The sequence below is a fragment of the Rhinoraja longicauda genome, chromosome 14 (assembly GCF_053455715.1).
Source record: "Rhinoraja longicauda isolate Sanriku21f chromosome 14, sRhiLon1.1, whole genome shotgun sequence".
NCBI lineage: Eukaryota > Metazoa > Chordata > Chondrichthyes > Rajiformes > Arhynchobatidae > Rhinoraja > Rhinoraja longicauda.
This window is the reverse complement of record NC_135966.1, coordinates 22,492,585-22,510,420: the sequence shown is the minus strand read 5'-3', so window position 1 is coordinate 22,510,420 and position 17,836 is coordinate 22,492,585. Positions and strand designations below refer to the sequence as shown.

At 42.7% G+C, this 17,836-nt stretch overlaps 1 protein-coding gene across 4 annotated transcripts in view; it reads left to right on the top strand.

Moving 5' to 3' along the window:
• The window catches only part of ergic1 (endoplasmic reticulum-golgi intermediate compartment 1), a 153,952-nt gene that overhangs the window by 99,759 nt on the left and 36,357 nt on the right, over window positions 1-17,836 (top strand). For all 4 annotated transcript variants that reach the window (XM_078411572.1, XM_078411573.1, XM_078411574.1 and 1 more), the window contains exon 2: window positions 14,842-14,903. In XM_078411572.1, coding sequence (XP_078267698.1) covers window positions 14,842-14,903 — 62 coding nt within the window. The remainder of the gene's footprint in view (window positions 1-14,841; window positions 14,904-17,836) is intronic.

The window sequence follows — 17,836 nt, the reverse complement described above, 5'->3', positions numbered from 1 at the left end:
AGCTGCACCATGAGAGGAAGGTCAGGCGCGGGACACGCCGTTCCGGGCGCCAGTCCTCCTGGCGGGGGGGGGGGGGGAGAAGCGCTTTTATTAGAGTTTATTAAGTTAATTGCTTTTAGAATGTAGAATCTTTAAAATCAATCAAGACCGCAGGTGAATGGTGAGTAGAGTGGGCCTAAAATTGTTGCGCTATCGTGTACCGTATTGGCTGTATTTTGGTACGTACAATCAAACCGACAGACAAGATGAGAGTTTTAGTAATGCATAGATGTTGGGATCATAGGAATGTCATTCCAGCAGACATAATTATAGTTGACCCTTTACAGGGTATTTAAATTTCCAGTGGTTGTGTTTCAGTCTATAAAATTCTATTCATTTATATTTTATGCCAGTGAATTTACATTGCCCCGAAATATCACAGCAAATGAAATGCAACTCATAATTCTCTGGTGACTTTCTGCACTAATTGTGTCTTTAGTACTCTAATTCACAGCCAAAATGGAAGGCTTTCATCATTGGTCATGGAGTTAGATGATTATTACCATTTACATCCATATAACAGTTAGAGATTTAACTAAAAGGAAATGTTCCCGGTAAAGGCTTTGAAGCTCTGAATTTAAAAATGTTTTTAGGGAAATAAGGTCAATTTTCAGATGCAAAGACAAAATTAATGCAGTTGAAAGCCAATTCTCTGAATACATTCAAGAGAGAGCTAGATAGAGCTCTTATTGATAGCGGAGTCAGTGGGTATGGGGAGAAAGCAGGAACGGGGTACTGATTGAGAATGATCAGCCATGATCACATTGAATGGCGGTGCTGGCTCGAAGGGCCGAATGGCCTAATCCTGCACCTATTGTCTATTGTCTATTGAAAGAATGGCTTCTCATATACAGAAATATTAAACCTGAAGCTGAAAGCTAAAACCTAATCGTGGAACTATTCAATGAAGGTATGTAGGTTAATTGGCTGGGTAAATGTAAAAATTGTCCCTAGTGGGTGTCGGATAGTGTTAATGTGCGGGGATCGCTGGGCGGCACGGACTTGGAGGGCCGAAAAGGCCTGTTTCCGGCTGTATATATATGATATGATATGATATGATATGTAGATCATAGAAAAGTGCAGCACAGGACAAGCCCTTTGTCAGTGTTGAACCTGATGCCAACTTAACCTAATCTTCTCTGCCTGCATGTGATCCATACCCCTCCATTCCCCGCATATTCATGTGCTTATCTAAAAGTCTCTAAAATGACGCTATTGTATTTGCCTCTACCACCACCCCTGACATTGTGTTCCAGGCACCCACCATTCTCTTCCTGGACTTTGCCTGTGGTGAGAGAAGATGCAAAGATCTTTGTCAAGGCTCCTGCAATCCCCTCTCTTGCCTCTTTTCATAACCTGGGATAGATCTTGTCAGGCCCTGGGGATTTATCCACCTTGATACTCTTCAAGAGCCCCAACAACTCATCCATCCTAATCTCAAATCTCTTGTATATTAGTATTCTCCACACTGACCGCACTATCCTCCATGTCCTTCTCCTTGGTGAATACAGAAGCAAAGTACTGATTTAGATCCTCGCCTACATCCTCTTGACTCCAAGCATAAATGTCCTCCTGTATCGTTGAGTGATCCTACCTTCTCCTTGGTCGCCCACTTGTTTTTCATGTACAGATAAAAAAAGCCTTTGGATTTCTTTACTTCCGTCCACCAAAGACATTATGTGGCACCTTTTGGCCATCCTAATCGCACACGAGTTATTTTCTACTTGCTTTGAATTCCTTCAAGGCCCAGTCTGATTTCATGTTTCTAAACCTTGCAAGTGCTTCCTTTTTGTTTTGCTCAATAACCTCTTTTCTAACCTCTGGTTATCCAAGGTTCCCTTACCTTGTTATCCTTACTGCAATGTGGCAGTCCTACACTGATCAGCTGGCCTTTAAACAACTCCCACATATCAGAATGTGTAGGAAAGAACTGCAGATGCTGGATTAAATCGAAGGTAGTCAAAATGCTGGAGTAACTCGGTGGGACAGGCAGCATCTCTGGAGAGAAGGAATGGGCGACATTTCGGGTCGGGACTGAAGAAGGGTCTCGACCCGAAACTTTGCCCATTCCTTTCCAGAGATGCTGCCTGTCCCACTGAGTTACTCCAGCATTTTGTGTCTACCTCCCACATATCAGATGTGGACTTACCCAATAACAACTGCTCTGAATTTACTCGTCCTAGTTCCTGTTTAATAATGCTGTAATCTGCCTTGCCCTGATTTAGTGCATTCCTCTAAGGCCCGGAGTTAACCTTATTCATAACTATCTTAAAACCTATGGTGTTATGATCACTGTTTCCAAAATTTTCTTCCACTGAAACACCAGACACCTGGCCAGGCTCGTATCCCAGTATGGTCCCTTCTCGAAATGGACTTCACATACCATTTCAGAAAACCCTCTCAAATACACCCAACAAATTCTGCTCCGTCTAGATGTTTTGGACTAAGACCCAGTCAATATTAGGGAAATTAAAGTTACCCATTCCAACAACCCTATTGCTTTTGCAGGTTTCCGTATTATGCCCGCATATTTGTTCCTCTATCTTAGATCTATGTTACTTCTCTGCTGTTACAGGGATGGGCTAGGTTATGGGATGAAATGGGGGAAAAAGGTTGAATGGGTGAAGAAATGATCAGATCAACCTGCAACAGTGAAGAAATTGTGCCATGTTGCAAAAACTGGCTGGGAGCTTAAGTTCCTTGTTCAATGTTCCTTGTACTTTGGTGGTTTATTTTTCTTGCATAAGCTTTAATTTTTATACATCCTTGGTAATTTTGAAAATTCACAAATGTAAAATCATTCTGTTATTGCAAGTGCTGTGTTGTACGTAATGTTGCTAAAACTCGACCAGATTTCCAAACTAACGGGGTGTGGGACTTTGTGTTGGAGGCTCACAAAGTCATTTGCACCTTGTGTAGTGCGTATCTTAAGTATATTACATGGAAAGATTATCCTTTGAGATTTAAAATGTAAACCCAAATGACCTGCTGAAGGCCTCCGTCATCGTGTTTCGACTTGCGAGGACATTTAATCACAATGGGAGAGGACTGGAAGTCTGCCATATGTTATCATACATTCACATACACACTATGTTCCTTAGCTCACTTTACACAGGGTGTTGCATTGTATTTTTTAGCAAGCAACCGCTCATTTGGTAAGATACAGTAACATTGTTTAAGAACTAAGCTAAATCATTAATGTAACCCGGGTCATTTTGCAATATTGACTACAGCCTCTCCCACAGCCACATTTTTAACATCCTTCTGTTATCTCTTTAATATATTAGAATTTTGTCAATGTCTTTTTATATTACGTCAACATTTGTCAATTGTGAAATTGTTAAAAAGGAGGAGTTGGCATTTAATGTTTAGTTGATGATTTAGCTTTTTACTAACAGTTCTGAACACTTACTATAAGTAATATTTTGTGAAAAGTTAATGTGTGGTATTTAAAAACTTTGGCTGTTGGAGTGCACTAATCCACATTTGTTATTTTTGATGGGAAATTTGTGCATGGGTTGCTGGAGACACTTTCATCGGCAACGTTTCTCAAAGAATAGTGGAATAAAAGGAATGGGAGGATATTGGGCAAGATGAATTCAAGCTGCTGTTCAGGGTACAGTAGAACTGCACAGCACAGGAACAGGCCCTTTGGCCCACAATGTTTGTTCCAAATATGATGGCAAGATTAGCTCTTATCTGTCCGATGAAGGATCTTGACCTGAAACGTCACCTATTCCTTTTCTCCAGAGATGCTGCCTGACCAGCTAAGTTACTCCAGCATTTTGTGTCTATCTTCGGTGTAAACACTTAATCCTTATCCATTCATTCCCTATACATCCATGTTTCTATCCAAAAGTTAAGTCTTATATGCCAATATCGTATCTGCCTCCATCACCAGCAGTACATTCCAGGCATTATTCCCTTCTGTGTTTAACAAAAAAAAATCACCCTTTTAAATTTTGTCCCTCGTGCCTTCAAATTATGTCCTCTCGCACTTGATACTTCCATTCTGGGAAAATGGTTCTAAGTGTCTACTTCTAAGTTCCAAATATCATTTCTCTCATAATTTTATGCAGTTCATTAGCATTGGAGATCATTGGCATTCAGCTTCTTGGCACAGATGAGATGATTTTAATGTGACCATGTGTCCAAGAGAAATAAAAAGTTAATTGATGTTGGAATTGTATTAATGAAATGTAATGCAATAGGTACATTGAACAGTACCATGCTTCAGCTCACCATGTCCATGCCGACCAAGATGGAAATCAAAACTAATCCCAATCTCTCAACTCCTTGCAGGTGTCTGTCTAAATGCCTCTTAAACATCACTACCACTTCGCCGGGAAACAGTCCAGGACGTACCATGGACTGTAGAATTGGGGGGGGGGGGGGGGAGAATGGGGGGAATGGGACTGATTATCTACCTTAATCTAGTCTCTCATCTATCTATATACTAAAACTCTTGTTTGTTTGTTCCTGAACTACAGCCAAAATTTATCATTGTGCATCTTGTGGGACTTAATCTTCTGGGCCAGTGAATTGTGAGGGACCTTGTCAAGTGCTTTACTAAAGTCCATGTAGATAACAAAGAGGGCCCTTTCATCTTCCTCTCCTCTCCTCTGCACAAACCCACATCAAGTTTGTGACATGATCTCCCCACATAAAGCCACATTGAGTTTTGCTAATAAGTCTATGCTTTTCAAATGCAAATAAAACTGTTCTCTAGTAATCTTTTCCAATAATTTCCCGATCACTGGCATAAGGTTCACTGGTCTATAATTTCCTGGTTTGTCCCCGTTGCCTTTCTTAAGCGAAAGGATGCTATTGCCAATTCTCCAGTGTTCTGGAACCTCATCTGTAGCTAAAGAGGATGTGCAGATCTCAGTCTAAGCCCCAGCAAACTCCTCCCTTGCTATCTCAGTATCCAGGGATAAATTACATCTGCGGTCTTATCCACCTTTACTGTTTCTCAATGTACACCACAACACTATCTCCTTAACATTGACGTGTCCTAGAATATTAAAACATCCCTACCTGATCTCAACGTCATCCATGCCCCTTCTCCTTGATGAATGCTGATGTCAAGTACTTGTTAAGAACCTCACCCACCTCCTCTGACTCTGGCATAGATTTTCTCCTTTGCCCTTGAGTGAACCTAAAGGGCCTGTCCCACTTTAGGCGATTTTAAGGCGACAGCCGGCGACAGCCGGCGACTGTCAAAGTTGTAGCAGATCGCCGAACTTTTCTTTTACCCGACGACAATGACCACGACAATGCTGAGTCAGGTCGAGATTACAGCGTCTTCGGAAACATCGCAAAATTCCCACGCTGTCAATGCTTTTCTGGCGTCCTAATTTTCGTTGAAATCACTGACAAGTCGGTTAGTACTTGAGAGTTTTGAACTATAACATCTTGTATGGGTTACTTAAAAACCAAGCATCACTGTAACAAGGCATAAACTGGATTTACTTCCAGTTTACTAATAGCTGTATTAATTTTTTAATTTTTTAAAGTGGTTAAGTGGATTTTTGTGAAAAGTGTGGGCATTCTTTGAAAATGTACGGGAGATGCATATCTGGTTTCTGGGTTGCATATCTGGGTTGGGAGCCCACTTTAAATGTAATGGCTGATGGCCATAAACATCGCGAAATTCCCACGCTTACCTGACCATCAAACTGTCGCCTCCAATCTACCTGTCAAATGTCCTGACGGTAAATAAATTGGTTAAACACAAGCATTTTATGGTATTTTGAAATGACTTTACTTATTTTAATATAATGTGCTTCTAAATGCATCTAAGCGAACCTAGCAAACCTGGGGACCGCATGCGGCAGCGCCCGCAATAAGTAACGATACCTGGCGACAAGCCTGCTGTCGCCGAGAAATTTCACTCCGGATGATTTCTCAGCGACGCGCCGAGATCCACTACGGTTCTTGGAAGACTCCTCACGATCATGCCCGCGACACCCCGGTGAACTGGCGGCAACAGCCTAGTCACCGGCAGTCGCCTTAAACTTGCCTGAAGTGGAACAGGCCCTTAACCTTTCCCCAGCTACTCGCTTATCCTTAATATACATATAATATGCTTTGGATCTCTTCTTAACCCTGCTTGCCAAGGACATGTCATGGCCCTGCCTTATTTATGCTTGATTTGTTTGAGGATAAGAAGTTAGAAATGCAAATTTCAAAAATGCTGGCCAAGTGACTGGATCCTGGACTTCCTGCTGGAACGACCGCAGGCAGTGAGAATGGGCCCGCACCTGTCCTCCACTATCACCCTGAGTACCGGCACACCACAGGGCTGTGTTCTGAGCCCCATGCTCTACTCCCTCTTCACACACGACTGTGTTCCTGCATTCGACACCAACACCATTGTCAAGTTTGCAGACGACACAACGGTGATCGGGCTTATCACCAACGGGGATGAAACAAACTATAGAGCGGAGGTGCAGAACCTGGCGGACTGGTGCTCGGATAACAACCTGTCCCTAAATACCACCAAGACCAAGGAGCTGATCATCAACTTCCATAGGTCACATAACGGGGAATATGCCCCGATCTCTATCAACGGGGACAGTGTGGAGAGAGTGTCCAGCTTCAAGTTTCTGGGCACTCACATTTCGGAGGACCTAACATGGTCCAATAACACTGCTGCGCTGGTCAAGAAGGCACAACAAAGACTGTTCTACTTAAGAACACTGAAAAAGTCTGGTCTACCCCAACAGCTGCTGACGACCTTCTACCGCTGCACCATAGAGAGCATCCTAACGCATGGCATCCCTGTGTGGTACCTCAGCTGCACGGAGGCAGAAAGGAAAGCTCTACAGCGGGTAGTCCATAGAGCTCAGAGGGCCATCGGAACACAGCTACCAGACTTGGAGGGCATCTACAACACACGATGCCTCAGAAAAGCCACCAGCATCCACAAAGACTCTTCACACCCCTGCAACAGTCTGTTCGAACTCCTTCCATCGGGCAGACGATACAAGGCCTTCTACGCCCGCACCTCCAGACTCAGGAACAGCTTCATCCCCAGGGCCCTAGCTGCTATGAACCGGTCCTGCTAAGCTGGATGGCCACAACGCATAGATCAACTAGCACTTTACCCTGTCTAAAAACTGTTACAGTTGTTTCGTTTCGTTGGGTTGCTGTTAATTACTTAAATTATTGCATCGTATGGGAGGCGCATTCCCAATCTCGTTGTACCCCTAGGTACAATGACAATAAAGATATATTGTATTGTATTGTATTGTAAAAAGGAACCTGGTATATGAATACCTCTTTCTTTTAAATAAGGATAGCAAAAATGGCGAAGCCGTACCTCAAAGTAATTTGTACAATGTCCTGTATAGTTCTGTTAAGACTTTCTTGCTTTTATACATGATTCCAATTTCAGTAAAGGCCAACATTCCTTGAGGAGGGTCCTGACCTGAAACATCACCTATCTGTGTTCTCTAGAGATGCTGCCGGACCTACTGAGTTACTCCAGCACTCTGTGTCCATTTAGGCCAACATAACACTTGCTTTCTGCATTACTCAAATGTTAACTTTGTGGTTCATGTGTGAAAATACCTAGACTGTTCAGTTGTGCCCCGTAGTCAAAGAGTCATACAGCATGGAAACAGGCCCTTTGGCCCAACCCATTCATGCCCTATCCAAATTAGTCCCATTTAGCCCGTATCCCTCTCAACTTTTCATATCCATGTACCTAAGATACACAAAAAGCTGAAGTAACTCAGCGAGACGGGCAGCATATCTGGAGAGAAGGAATGGGTGACGGTTCGGGTCGAGACCCTTCTTCATTCCTTCTCTGCAGAAATGCTGTCTGTCTCACTGAGTTACTCCAGCTTTTTGTGCCTATCTTCATTTAAACCAGCATCTGCAGTTCCTTTTTACACATATCCATGTACAATGTCCAAGTGGCTTTTCTAAATGTTCTTGATGTACCTGTCCCAATTCCTCCTCTGGCAGCTTAATCCAAAACCTAACCACCTAAGGGCCCTAGTGAGACCGCACCTGGAGCACTGTGTGCAGTTTTGGTCTCCAAATTTGAGGAAGGATATTCTTGCTATTGAGGGCGTGCAGCGTAGGTTTACTAGGTTAATTCCCGGAATGGCAGGACTGTCATATGTTGAAAGACTGGAACGAATAGGTTTGTATACACTGGAATTTAGAAGGATGAGAGGGGATCATCGAAACGTATAAGATTATTAAGGGGTTGGACACGTTAGAGGCAGGAAACGTGTTCCCAATGTTGGGGGAGTCCAGAACCAGGGGCCACAGTTTAAGAATAAGGGGTAGGCCATTTAGAACGGAGATGAGGAAACACTTTTTCAGTCAGAGATTTGGGAATCTGTGGAATTCTCTGCCTCAGAAGGCAGAGGAGGCCAATTCTCTGAATGCATTCAAGAGAGAGCTAGATAGAGCTCTTAAGGATAGCAGAGTCAGGGGGTATGGGGAGAAGGCAGGAACGGGGTATTGATTGAGAATGATCAGCCACTGGAGTGGCAATATCAAATACTGGAGGGTGAAGCTTCAAAGTCAGAGGGGGAAAGTTTAAAGGAGATGCTTGGGCTAAAATTTTCACGGAGAGTGGCAGGTGCTTGGAATGTATTGTCTGTGGTGGTGGTGGAAGCAGATTCGATGGGCACGTGAATATGCAGGAAAAGGAGGAATGTTCTATGAATATGTTCTACACTGATTTATATTTAATTCCTTATCCCTTTGAAGATTCTGTGCACCATTACAACTTTTGTATGATTAGCAAATCTGGTTGCAATGCATTCAATCCCCTCATTCAGAACATTAATACTTACAGACATCCCTTGATTTACAAAAGGATTGTTCTCCTGGAAAGTGAAGTTCTGTAAATCTAAAGTGAAATTTGTAAATGTGAACCTGTGAGTGGTGTTGTATTTATCAATGAAAAATAACTTTGGGTTATGTATCTGATTTACAAAGAATCAATGGCATTAGAGCAAGAATTTTGTAAATTGAGGAATAGTTGACATTGAAAGTAGTTTGATTCCAGTGTGCACAATGTATTCGTGTCCCTCCTTATCCTGATGTCCCTTCAGTAATTATATAGCCCATTTAAAATGTTTTCATGGCCCTTGCCCTTTACATCAGTCTGGTAGTAGATTCAATTTCAATTGTCTTACTTTTTTCAAAGTTGATTTCCCTTGCTAATTGTTTCTCATTCTGGATTCCCTCGTTTTAGAGACCTCTGGCTCTCTAGCTCCGACTTCTGCCGATATCTTCCGCCCTTCTTCACCCACCTCATGGTCTGGTTGATGGGCCTGTTGTTCAGCTCACGTTGAAGCTGGAGAACACGCTTTCTTCAGGCTGCCGCAACCGACAGGTCACGTTGTTGGTCACTGTGGGGATCCCTCCCCTCTCGCCAGCTACTGACTGCTTCTTTTATACAAATGGCAAGGAGAATTATTTGAATGGATCTTAATAAAGAGCCAAAACAATGGCCGACAGGAAGAAGCAGCAACTGGTGAGAGGGGAGGGAGCCCAAAGGTGGTGGCAGCCTGAAGAAATTGCAAATTGCCAGGGGCTACAACGTGACCCGCAACGACAGCTGCGTCAACAGACCATGCGGATGGTGAAGAGGGATCACTGGTACAAACCAGCAGCATCGGCGCCTAATTTTAAGATGAAACTACGCAACGTGTGGGGGTTACTCAACAGACTGAATCAGTCTGAAGAAGGGTCCCGGCATCACCTTGCTATGTTCTCCAGGGATGCTGCGTGACTAGGCTTGTATACACTGGAATTTAGAAGGATGAGAGGAGATCTTATCGAAACGTATAAGATTATTAAGGGGTTGGACACATTAGAGGCAGGAAACATGTTCCCAATGTTGGGGGAGTCCAGAACAAGGGGCCACAGTTTAAGAATAAGGGGTAGGCCATTTAGAACTGAGATGAGGAAAAACGTTTTCAGTCAGAGAGTTGTGAATCTGTGGAATTCTCTGCCTCAGAAGGCTGTGGAGGCCAATTCTCTGAATGTATTCAAGAGAGAGCTGGATAGAGCTCTTAAGGATAGCGGAGTCAGGGGGTATGGGGAGAAGGCAGGAACGGGGTATTGATTGAGAATGATCAGCCATGATCACATTGAATGGCGGTGCTGGCTCGAAGGGCCGAATGGCCTCCTCCTACACCTATTGTCTATTAACCTACTGAGTTATTCCAGCACTTTGTATCCTCGCGTGTATTAACCACCACTACATACAATGATAATCCCTTACTCAGTTATAGCGGACAATCGGCAATAACAAACACCACCCCCCTCCCCCATATGGTCCGTTATAACGAGGATTTACTGTGCTTGTTTCCCACCCCAAAATAAACTCAACATGATGAATTTATCTCTGTGACATACACAGTGGGATGGAGGAATATTTTGTTCATAATTATATCATTTTACGTGCTTCAGTATTTTTAATTCCTTTTTTAATGTTTCCTCAATGACAACAGCAAAAACAGGTTGACATCACTTTACAGAAAAAACAGACATAATATTCCTCATCAAGTGGAAATGATGCAAATGCCAGTGGCTCAATAGTTACATTTGTAAAGCTGATTGTATCGGGAATTTCCGGTTAGGATCTGTGGCAACCACCCATTTTTTTTTAAGGCAAAGCTGAAACTTGTAGTCTCCAGTGCCTCTTGTTGATGTTTTGATGGCCATTAAAATGTTGATGGTCAAAAAAATAGCAATAATAATCTCAAAGTATTGATAATACAAATGGAAGATAGTGTCTTGTGCAAAATCAAGATATGGGTTGGAACAGTATTGGGGATTAATATATTCACAAAATGCTGGAGTAACTCAGCAGGTCAGGCAGCATCTCGGGAGAGAAGCAATGGGTGACGTTTCGGGTCGAGACCCTTCTTCAGACTGATGTCGGGGGTGGGACAAAGGAAGGATATAGGTGGAGACAGGAAGATAGAGGGAGATCTGGGAAGGAGGAGGGGAAGGGAGGGACAGAGGAGCTATCTGAAGTTGGAGAAGTCAACGTTCATACCACCGGGCCGCAAACTGCCCAGGCGAAATATGAGGTGCTGCTCCTCCAATTTCCGGCGGGCCTCACTATGGCACTGGAGGAGGCCCATGACAGAGAGGTCAGACTGGGAATGGGAGGGGGAGTTGAAGTGCTGGGCCACCGGGAGATCAGTGGCGTTAATGCGGACCGAGCGCAGGTGTTCAGCGAAGCGATCGCCGAGCCTGCGCTTGGTTTCGCCGATATAGATGAGTTGACATCTAGAGCAGCGGATGCAATAGATGAGGTTGGAGGAGGTGCAGGTGAACCTCTGTCTCACCTGGAAAGAATGTTTGGGTCCTTTGATGGAGTTGAGGGGGGATTAATATACTTTGATAAGATAAACAAAAAAAAATGTGTGCTTTGTTTATAACTTTGACAAAGTAACATCATACGTAGGTGGGGTAAATAGTTTGTCTGAATAGAAAATTGATTATCTGGTTAGTTCATAGTACTTTTCATATTATTTTGATCACCTGCTGCAAGTTGAAACGAGACAAGAATACATAAACGGAATAATAACCTCACTCACAATGTTCACAGTGGCATTTAATTTTCTGTTTAATAAAACACTGGGTTTGAAAAATTATTATATATTGTTCAAGACTGAGTACTGATATTTACACCAGTTTATCCTGCAATGAAAGCTAATAAAGTTTAAATGATTATCTGCCTTCTCATTACTATGTTTCTGTTATAAAGTAGCTGAGAAAGGCTGTGTGTTCGTTCTCTTGCATTATTCTTTCAAAATGGAGGGAACTTATTTCCTTTCTTGGCATGACAATAGTTTTGTAAATTCCTTCTGCTTCCTGTGAATGTCCCCCGAGTATATTGCTGGCTCCACTTCTTGTTTCTGAAGGCATAATAGCTGCAAAAAGTTTGATGACCTATCGTTCCAGAACCAGGGGCCACAGTTTAAGAATAAGGGGTGGGCCATTTAGAACAGAGATGAGGAAAAACTTTTTTAGTCAGAGTTGTGAATCTGTGGAATTCTCTGCCTCAGAGGGCAGTGGAGGCCAATTCTCTGAATACATTCAAGAGAGAGCTAGATAGAGCTCTTATGGATAGCGGAGTCAGGGGGTATGGAGAGAAAGCAGGAACGGGGTACTGATTGAGAATGATCAGCCATGATCACATTGAATGGCGGTGCTGGCTCGAAGGGCCGAATGGCCTACTCCTGCACCTATTGTCTATTGTCTATTGTTCTTTGCATCACACTTCCGTGATGTGTGGAATGTCGATTGTTGGTTGTAGTGAGCATGAATCAAGATATGTATTCCTTTCCCAGCTTAATTTTTATCAACTAGTTTGTTTAAGCTGACAATTTAATCTTTGATTTGATCTTCTTGAATTTACCAAATTCTTCAAACTCTTCTTTGCACTGTGGCATCCAGTACAATCCTGGTTTTATTTTTGTTGCTCCTGCTCCTTTATGCCCAAGGATTCCAAAGCTCTTGATCATCTAACGTGCTTGGCCGTGTCAGTCTTCATGAGCTCTGGCTTGTTTATGATGAATAATGCAAAACCTCACCACCATTACCCAACCCCTTAAATGTATGATTACATTGGACAATGAGGATAAATCATAGTTTTGTTTCCTTGTGTGACCCGCCTCATTCTCCTGTCCTCTTTGCCTCTGAAACCAGATACAAAAAGCCCTGTGTTATTCCTTTCTTGCTTACAATCAATGTAATGACTATCTGGTGCTTTTATAAATGGATGAACATTTTTAAAGGAATACAGTAAAACTCTAATCTAGTAGTCTCAGTGGTGCCAGAATGGCCGATTGTCTGGACTGTTGTCAATATAGTCAATAGTCACTTTATTTGTCACATACACATAAATGCGCAGTGAAATGAAAAATTACCCACAGTCCAACAATAAGACCAATAAAAATAAGCAATAACACACACAATCACAATCACAACCAACATAAAAAGAAAAAAAAAGAAACATCCATCACAGTGAGTCTTCTCCAGTCCCCTCCGCACTGTGATGGCCGGCCGGAATGTCTTTTCTCTTCCCCTGCCGTCTTCTCCCGCGGTCAGGCTGTTGAAATTGCCACGTCGGGGCGGTCGTGGCTCCCGACATTGAAGCCCCCGCCTGGCAGAGAAAATCCCGCGGCCTATTTCAGGCCAACCCGGACGGTGATAGGTCCGCGGCGGGCCGACCCAAGCCCTGCGATCCGGGACGGGCAAAGACGCTGCCGCTGCCGGAGCTCCCGATGTCGGCCCCCACCCAGGCCAGGGCCTGCGAGCTTCCGACGTCCACGTGGCCCGCGGCCAAAGAAGCCTCCGGAGACAAGTCGCAGGCGCTCCCGTGGCGCCACCACAACCTCCGAAGGCAGCCGGCTCCACAGATGGTGAGTCCGGTCCGCGGGCTCTGCGAACCAGAGCTCAGGTGGTCCCAGGTGGAGGCCGCCAGCTCCAGGTGCATGGCCGATGGTAGGCCGCAGTGGGAACGGAGACACGACCTGGAAACAAAGGTTGCGTCTCTGTTCGGAAGAGACAATTTTACAATTTTACAGTTCCCCCCCACATAACACACAACCACAAAAAACACGACATCACATCTAAACACTACAATTAAGACAAAAAACACAAATGACAAACGGACCGCAGGCAAGCCGCAGCTGCTCGGGCAGCTATTTCTATTTATACCTCAACACTTTTTTTAAAAACTCAGTTCTCTAGATGTTAGATGGTTCGATAATAAATGTTCTCGTGTGTCGGGTAAGTTGACAGGGCGAGTGAGAACTGAAGCCCTGGTGAGATGGGATCTGAGGCTCTAGTCAGATGGAAAGGGAGCTTGGTGAACAACACCAGATGCTGAACCATTGATATTTCTGAATAGTTAAATACAAAATTATCAGGATTTTACTATGTGAAAGAACAGAAGCATAACTTTTGTCCCCTGTTGTAAACTTGGCTCCTTCACTAAATGTTTGCTGCCCTGGGCCTGGTAAGGTTGCTTTTGTTGAACCCTGAGCTGAATGCCACAAAATTCAATCCTTCACGAAAGCCAATCGACTTACTTATTATACCTGCCCTCTCCCTGCTGAAAGAATTGACCTTGCTTATGTAACCCCGGTGCATTGGTTTCTCCATTGACACACATGCTGTTTTCTTTTAACTCTTCTTAAAATTCAAGATAATCAAACCTCTAAGGCCCACCAAGGCCCAGATGTCCATCCCCTTATTTGTTTTGATATTACTTCCTGTTTTGAAATTACTTCCTGTTTTGAATGCGAGTCTTTTAATTATACCAAGCCAATTAACCTACAAACCTGTAGGTCTTTGGAATGTGGGAGGAAACTGGAGCACCCGGAGAAAAACCATGCGGTCATGGGGAGAACGTACAAACTCCACACAGACAGTACCCGTAGTCGGGATCAACCCTGTGTCTCCGGCACTATAAGGCAGCACTCTATCACTGCGCCACCGTGCCGTCCTCATTTATAAAAGGATTTCTTGAAATGGATTTACTTGACAGATCCCTTTTATGTATTTCATCCATTCTTCAAAATTCCATTCACTTTCAACATTAAAGCATCTTGCTGTTTGACAATGTTTGTGGGCAGCATTATTTTATATTAAATGGCAAATATAAGAACTAAATGGGTTTTTTTCTCTCCAGAGGAATTTCTAAATCTATGACGTTGGTACTGGTAAATTGAAAAATTGTGTTGAAACATTATGATGGAGCAAAGGTTGCATTAAATCTATTTTAATATTTTTGTTTTTCTCTAGACTTGATATCTACAGGAAAGTTCCAAAAGACCTTACTCAGCCCACATACACAGGAGCTTTCAGTAAGTATTGTTGTGTTACATCCTGCTTGTTCTTTATGACTTAATCACATGCCAGTTTTACAGACTATTCATGTTTAAAAAAAATACTTCAAGGGGAAGTCCAACATTAGCAGGGAGGGTTCAAGGCACTTGATGCAACTGTTCTGCTGACACCCAAATATATCTCCTCCTCCTATTAGACCCCTGGCATGTAGAATTAGGAAGTTAAAGTTAAACGTTATTAAATTCTGTTCGGGCAACATCCCTAATTTGACAATCTTGTGTAGGCAACATAATGAAAAATCAAATTGCAGCTGCTGTTTCAACAATATTATGGTACGCTACGCCTCTCCAACCTGCATTCATAACTGAAAATCAGGTTTTCCCCTCAGCTCTGTGTCCACAGCAATATGACTGCTCTGTCGGCAGTGCTTAATCTCCCGTGATCCAAAATGTTCAGTCGTGTTTTGCAAAATGTATGGTAAAATGTATGAAACACAGGACCAGCGATGATCCTTTTTATTGTAGCACTGCACATCAGAGGCTATGCGGGCTATCCACCATGTGTGCACATCCATATATCACTGAACCATAAACTAATAATTACATTTCTGTCATTGTTGCAACATGGAATCCAGAAGTATTTACCAATATCATACTAAGACATACACTCAAACTTTTTTTGCCGAAGTATAAAGATTCTTAATGTTAGCATGCTAGATTGTTAGTTGGTCGGTTTTGCCACCTCTGGACAATTTTGTTTCTTTACTAAACCCTTAATTACCAGTTGTTGCCTACAGTCATTTTTATAAAAATCATATAGTTACCACTGGGATCTGGGGCTCAACTCTTAACATTTTTTATTTTTATTGCTCTCTGCTGTTCCCCAAGCCACCATTTTCCAGTCTCTGCACTTCAATCTATTCCCAAAATAACATCTCCATAATTTTGCTAAAAGGGTATGAACCTGAAGCCTTTTTTCCCCTCCATAGATGCTCCGTGACCTGCGGGTCATCAATTATTTTGTTGGCATCCTGATCTTATTTGAGTCTCCTGCATCTTGTGCCACGTAGAGCTACCTGTTTCTTCTACTGCCTTCTGTCCTTAGTGGGCTTGTGGCTGATAGTCGGTGACTATCGGTGATCCTTACTAATGTAGATGGAACATGTTGGTCGGTGTGGGCAAGTTGGGCCAATGGGCCTGTTTCTACACAGTATAATGTCATGACTCTAACTATATTTGGAGAATTATCTTGCTGCATACTCTGGATATCGTGAACTCTCCTGATGATTATACTTCTCCGTCAAGTAGAAACAAAAGGTCCCATTGCCTGTGTTGAAGTCCTGTCTAGTATATATCCTTCTGTGAAGATCACTGAAACAGATTTATCCAGTCATTACTGCATTGCCATTTGTGACTATCTCCTTCATGTAAGTTACCTGCTTTGCTTCCTACACTAGATGTCAGAGATACTCCCAGTCGTGTGTGTTAGGTGACCTGGCGCTGAGCAAAGTGCTTTATTTTCTTTTTCGTAGCTCGTGAGCATTACTGGCAAAGTCAATATTTTGGTGCTCATCCACAGAATTCAACACTCTTCCTTTTGCTCTTGTAGGAAAAGGCACAGAAATTCCCTTTCCCATTCTCACTCATTCAGTGCTGTCTCTAGTTACGGTGTTGATTGTACACCGTTCACTCTTTCTATGGCTTTAACGTTAATTCTTTAATGTGGTCCATGTACCTTGAACACAGTCCACAAAACACAGTCCTATCATTGTTTTGTGTATTTGTATCACTGCTACTTCCCACTTTTTGCCCTCATTTATAAAACGGGGTTGATTTTATTTTTATTGTTTAATACCAATAATTTTATTTTGTGCTTTTGGGTTTGAATTTGCCTTAAACAAATTCAAACCTAAATGGTCAGTTCATGGTATTGTTGCACAAATGTAATGTTTACCTATCGTAGTTTGATGGCGTAAGTACGTTTCATGATTAATACTTAAAGTCACAAGACCTGTAACTGGACTCTGGTGATGCATCAGGATTACTCACTTTTGCGGTTTAGTATATTGAATCAGAATTGTTGACTTGTACTGACTGGTTAGTTGCTGTGAATTGCACGTCCTCGGGTCTCTTAACACGTTCACTTTGTCTGACTGTGTCATACCCCTCATCTATCTTGCAACGTGGTGACCACTTTATTGCGTTATAATATCCTGAATAGGTAATATACTGAAGGAAAATGTTTCTAAAATCGCGAATTTTTCCTCAAAAGGGGTAGATTTATAGCCTGAAAATCAATTACCTAAGAGCAGAATTGCAATAGGCAGCAATATTACTGGAAGATCTTTCCTTTAAAAAAATTAATCAAGGTAAATCATCAAAGCTAATAATTTTGGTATAGTTTCTAAATTGCCATTATGTACAGAAACATTTTGTTGTATCTAAGCACTCTCATATAAAGAGAAGAGTGGCATTCTTTGCAGCATGGAGCCTAAATGAAGATGGAGTGTTGGAGAAGAGAACAGAATTACAAATGCATTGATTGAAAAGCGACCTGATCTAGGCTTTTCTCAGGAAGCTGATTTGTAGAGCATGGCTCTTTCATGCATATTGTAAATTTAGTAAAGCACTTTGATAGCCGATGCGGTGATGTTGATTCTCGTTATGACCCTCCCTCAAATCTCTGGTCCTCACACCCTGTCTTTCTGTAACCCCTCCTGTTCCCTGTTTCTCTACCGCACTTTCTTTATCGCTCATGAGGGGAGGGAAATTGAATGAAGGTTTCAAATTTCTCCTGAACACCTGATTGCTGCTGGCAGCACTCCCTTAGATGATGAGTCACTATTTCCTTATATTGAGTAGCTCATTGAGTAGGAGAGGGACATTGTCACTGAAATCTCTTTAGTCACGATTATTTTGAAGAACCAGCTGTGTTGGTTGAATTCTGGACC